Source organism: Nicotiana tabacum, chromosome 22 (genome assembly GCF_000715075.1).
Source record: "Nicotiana tabacum cultivar K326 chromosome 22, ASM71507v2, whole genome shotgun sequence".
Lineage (NCBI taxonomy): Eukaryota > Viridiplantae > Streptophyta > Magnoliopsida > Solanales > Solanaceae > Nicotiana > Nicotiana tabacum.
In genome coordinates this window covers 137006494-137012264 of record NC_134101.1, presented here as the reverse complement: position 1 = coordinate 137012264, position 5771 = coordinate 137006494, and the positions used below count along the sequence as shown (strand labels likewise).

The 5771-nt window shown below is 34.1% G+C and overlaps 1 protein-coding gene across 1 annotated transcript; it reads right to left on the bottom strand.

Moving 5' to 3' along the window:
* Positions 1 to 3586: 3586 nt before the first annotated feature.
* On the bottom strand, positions 3587 to 5466 carry LOC107759907 (ethylene-responsive transcription factor ERF071-like; the record flags this gene model as incomplete). The annotated part of the gene is given in 2 exon segments (NM_001324661.1): positions 3587 to 4405; positions 5150 to 5466. Coding segments are annotated over 2 exon segments (744 nt in total). The 3' UTR covers positions 3587 to 3833.
* Positions 5467 to 5771: the final 305 nt, after the last annotated feature.

Genomic DNA, 5771 nt, shown 5'->3' with positions numbered 1-5771 from the left:
ACACGTTCCATAACATTATTCGAACTTAGTCGAGCCTTCGAAACACCAAAAATAACATCAAAACACCAAAATTACATCAAATTCAAGCCTATGAACTTTGAAATTCCTAAACTCTACCAATGGCGCCGAAACTATCCAAAACAGCTCCGATTGACCTGAAATTTTGTAGACATATCCAAAATGACATTACGAACCTGTTCCAACTGTCAGAATTCTATTCCGACCCCGATATCCTATTTTTCACTGCCGACCGGAATTCACCAAAAACTAACTTTCGCCAATTCAAGCCTAATTCTACACCGGACATCATAAAAATACTCCGGACATACTCCTAAGTCCTAAATCACCTAACGAAGCTATCCGGGCCATAAAATCCACATTCCGAGGTCGTTTACCAATAAGTCAACTCTCGGTTGATTTTTCTAACTCTAAAGCTACTTTTAGAGACTAAGTGTCTCAAACCTTACCAAAACCATTCCGGATTCGATCCGACCAACCCGATACCATATAACACGGATAAACAAAGCATAAAAAAGCAGAAATAGGAAAAAACGGAGCGGTAACTCATGAGATGACTAGCCGGGTCGTCATATATCCATACACCTGACATCTATCTACAAGCCTCTAAGAGTAAATAAAATCATAAAGGTCGGGACAGGGCTCCGCCATACTAATAAATATATATCCAAAGCATACTGACCAAATAGGCAACTCCAGAGCAAGTGGAGTGCACTTACACCTTCCACTGAGCTAATAGCCTACTAGGAGGAATGTCAACCTGTTTATTGGGACCTGCGGGTATGAAACGCAGCGTCCCCAGGCAAAAGGGACGCCAGTAAGAATAAAGTACCAAGTATGTAAGGCAGGAAAGCATAAACAAGAATTGCAATGTAAATGAGAGATAGAGGAGATACAACCTGTAACATCTAAGTGCCTCTGGGGGCTACTGATATGAAATGCATAATATATATATATACATAAACTTTTAAAAATATACGCCTCTGTGGGCATCATCATCATCATATCATACCCGGCCTCAAAGAGGACTCCGTAAAAACGTACCCGACCATCATAAGGCTCAGTAAAATCGTACCCGGCCACGTAAGCCGATCACATTCATTATTATTTTTAGCAATATATATAAATTATATACTGATTATACACATATAATACATAAATTATGCATATATTATATCTCCACCGACTATTATTAGTTTAACTGATTGGATAAGCGGTTGTTTGGGTTAATTCTTCTCCAATTTAATCCATTTTGGTTAGGGATTTTTTCGTATATATACGAGATTGTAAACTTATTTACCCGATTTGTCTAAGTTTTCATATTTACATAAAGTAACTAAAGTTTGTTATAAAATATATACAAATCCGATCAAAATCTAATTTATCTAAAATTTATTTACAACTTAAATATAAATTATTTTTACATGATCCGGTTAAAAATCACAATTTATATATAATTTATATACAACTTGTATACAATTATGTAAGTTGTTGATATTTTGTATATCATTTACAATTATGTAAGTTGTTGATATTTTGTATATCATTTCTACACTCGATATACTAAATATATACAGTTTATTTGTGTCTTCTTTTTCGAGTTTCAATATAAAATTCCAACCAAAACCACCTCGAATCTTTACAAAATTCTCTAAAATTGAGATATAAACTCCAAAGAATATTCACAATCATTTGAAATAATGTCTAATCCAAACAAAAAAATAGTTTTGCAAATTTTAATTTTCGAATTCAAAGCTTCAAATAAGCTTTCTAATAGCTATCAATGGAGTTTAAGCTCATGTATATGCAATCAACTAAAATTTTAATTACACCGTCAATTAGTTTCAGCTTAGTTCCAAATGCCGCTCCTGTTGATAATTTATTGTTTATTCATCTAAAAAGTTCTGGTAGCCCATTTACGTTGGTGCTTCATGTATGTATTGTGTGGCTTTTAACCACTTGAACTATTTTTCTTCACCATTCTTCAAAGTTCCGAGCATGTTCATCTGCAAAAGTTGAATCGAAGAGAAAGGGAGAGAGGAGTATTTATACGGAGAAGAAAAATAGAGAAGAAAGAAGTCTAAAATGGGTAAAATTAAAGTCTAATATATTATTTTGTATACAAATGATAAATTGTATATGCTAATGTAATTAAGTAATAACCCCTCTATGAGGGATAAGTAAGTTTATAATGTAGTATAGATAGGTAAAAACTGCTTTGACTTATGACGCGGACCAGTTACAAAAAAAAATTGGTCCAAAAAGTATGTCAAGTAAGAACAAAGAGGGACCATTGAAACTAAAGTCCATGCCATTAATTATGAAGCATTGATTGATTCAAATGAAAAATTAAAATACTTGGAAATTATTTTTCTTTTCATCATTAAGGAAAAAAAATATATGAAAAAGAAACGGATATTTCGGCTGTGAATGAAGTCCGTTAGATGCCACGAAAATTTGCAGTTAAGTGGCGCCAATCGTAATTTCGAATAAATTAGTTTTGTTATCAATAAAATATAACACAAAATCTAAATAAAACACAAAAAATATTTGTTGATTTGTTTTTCTTTTCCTACTCAAGTAATAATGGGTCGTAGATATTTACCTCTAATGTCTCGTATAATGGTTTGAGTCTAATCGCTCGAATTTGAAGCTTACAAAATTTGAATTTTAGTTCTTTTAAATTATTCAATTCTAAAAATTTATACATATTCATCGAAATATTCTAAAATAAATGCTGAACTAAAATCTAGCTCTACGACTGAGTTTCTTGAAAAAACAAAAGAAGTTGGTTAGGCAGTACAAGTAGTATGTTTTTGAAGGAATCATTGTATTACGAAAGCGGGGTGCGCCTTTAGTTTTGCATCAAAACCGTTAGCGCCGAAGTTTTCCCCGTGCCTATCTATGTAAATGTTGGACAATTTGAGTTTGCAACGACGTGCATATTTCAATTTGTTTCTCGGTTTGATAAAATTTTCTTTGAGTTGTCCACACGCTTGCCATATAAAAACTTGCTGACCCTTACTGCTACTACAACTACTTTTTTCCCCAACTCTATAAACCTTTGTTTTGACTTAGCTGGTTTTACATCCAAAGATGAAACTGTGTTTTCAACTATTGGAGCTTTATGGACTAATTGTGTCTAATTTTAATATATTAGTTAGTTGGTTCTAACTCATTACTCATTCTCTTCTAACATAATCATATAAATATTGTAGAATCATTATGCATTTGCGAGTGTTAGCGGTGTTTCTAATAAATGACTGCAGGGGAAAAAACTTGAGATTAGTGGAAATGTCAAATGATGAACAATTACACGAGGGACTTCCATGATTGTTACAATTATACGATGTTTCGAGAAACGAAGTTCTCGAATATTTTGATTGTCAAAGGGAGGAAAGCAGTTGAAAATCTTATCCTACACCGGGTTGTCTGGTCCTCGCAAGATTATTACACTTCAAACCAAATTTACCAATGACAGGAAAAAAAGTGATTACAAAACCTCTCTTAGTAACAAGGAAATAATACTAGTATTTCTTTATGACCTACTAGTAAATAAGATTCTCTGAAATTATATCTTCCAGTAAAGTAACTTTTCTGAAGCTTTTTTGGCAGCCAGCCTACCAAATACATGAAAGAAGCCAAAAATCCAGCTTTGGACAAAAATATTATAATCAGAAAACAAAACGGACTACTCCATACTAGAAATACAGTTTTACACGATCGAGCAAGATTACAAAAAGTCAATTCTCCTAAACCGAAAAATCAAAAATATGCAACAATTTAAAAACAACATTAATTAATAGTAGCATTAGTTACAATTGAGTTATGGGCAATGTTGGACTGACGTCATCGAAAGTCCATAAATCCATCGAGCCACCGCCCACGACGGCCTCCCCCGCTGGATTCACTGTCGCCGCCACTGATTGGCCGTCAACATATGGTATTTCATAGAACTTCATCAATGACTCATAAGCCATCAGCTCCTCAGTCAGTTTCTCCACTTCGTTCTCTGCTTTTTGCCCCTCGCTTCCATTATAAACAGACCCAGATGAATTTTTATAAGCTAATGGATATTCCAAAACAGGTTCAGTGTTTTGATTTTCGAGCGAGCAGAAGCTGCCATCGCAGTTATTTGACTCATGATTATAAGAAGTATCATAGGATTCGTAAGCAGTACTGTAACGGTTTTCCCCTCTGATTTTACGAGCTTCTTTATCATAGGCTCTTGCAGCTTCTTCTGCAGTGTTAAAAGTACCTAACCAGACCCTTACACCTTTTCTTGGGTCACGAATTTCAGCAGCCCATTTACCCCATGGACGCTGTCGGATTCCCCTATAAAGATTCTTCCTTTGCTTCTTCTTGGTCTTCTGGATCTGCTCATTACCTGTTTGTAGAAATGCATTAGGGACAGGGCGACCCAACATTGTTGGTGGCCTAGAGCAAAATCTCAATGAGGGCCCCTACTTTGTTAACAAAATAAATTTGTATAGTTTTGTTTGAAATTTATTATTGAACATAATAAATGATAATATAGCTAATCCGATCCATTTAGATTCTCCTAATATATTATTGAACATAATGCAAAATTGTTATAGGATAGGTATTTAATAAAAATTAATTCTTGTTATCTTATTGAGTATACGGATATTATCTTCTACTTGTAATATTTTCTTTAACGTCGACTCCCACCCTCCAAGAACTCTCCAACATGCTCTTGGGGTAAATCGAACTCACAACCTCTTGATTGAAAGTGGAGAGTGCTCACCACTAAAGCAGTCCACTCTTGTCAAAAATAAAAGATATCTTTATACCCTTTAAATAAAAATATCAAATTTTACCCACTAAATAAGAAAATTAAAGATATCTTTATACCCTTTAAATTATTAAAATCTCAACTATCAGAGCTAGTCACAAATTAAAATTTTCTTTTCCTTTTTGTATTAAGTTATTTACTTTTTAAAGTTAAGATACTCAATTTTTATATAAAAAAATTAAAATTACTACCAAGGGAAAGTGGGTCCCCCCAAAATTTGGGCACAAGCCTTACCCTTGAGCCGCCTATGATTAGGGATCAGCATAAAGATGATTCAGCCAAAAAAACAACATGCATAAGCTCAGGTTTAATTACCTGTAGGGGGTTGAGCTCGTTTTGGAGTGGCGGTAACATTTTGATTGGACATAATTGGCTTAGCAAATGAAGAACTTGGCCAAAAATCTGCAGAATTTGGCCATAAGTCAGTGGATGACGCGCAGCGATCACGGCGGGGAATGAGATCAGCAAGAATTGCACCACCACACATTTTTCTATGTAATTGACTCTTTCTTTATAATAGAAGAAAGAAAAGATTGAATCAGAAAGAGAAAAAAAGATTTTGATGATTTTACAAAAGGTAGGTTTAGCAAGAGAGATGTATGTGTTAAAGAAGTTTTGGTTTGGGTGTGTGTGACAAGAATATGAGGGATAAGACGTATTTGTAATGTGAGAGAGAGGGCTGTAACTTGTAGTTGGTGACAGCTCTTAGTGGTGAACTTTCATGCCGTGTACGGTGTACCTTTCCTTGGGGTTCTTTGTATTCTTTTCACCTTTATACTACCTAGTACCTACTTATTTGGATTTACTTGGTGAACAAGTTGGGCAAAGATACCCAATTTTTTTTTTGGCAACAATACCCAAGGTTAATGAAAAACAAAGTTGAGAAAAATAATCAACATATAAAATAATTTCGGTATAAAATTGAGGATAAATTTTC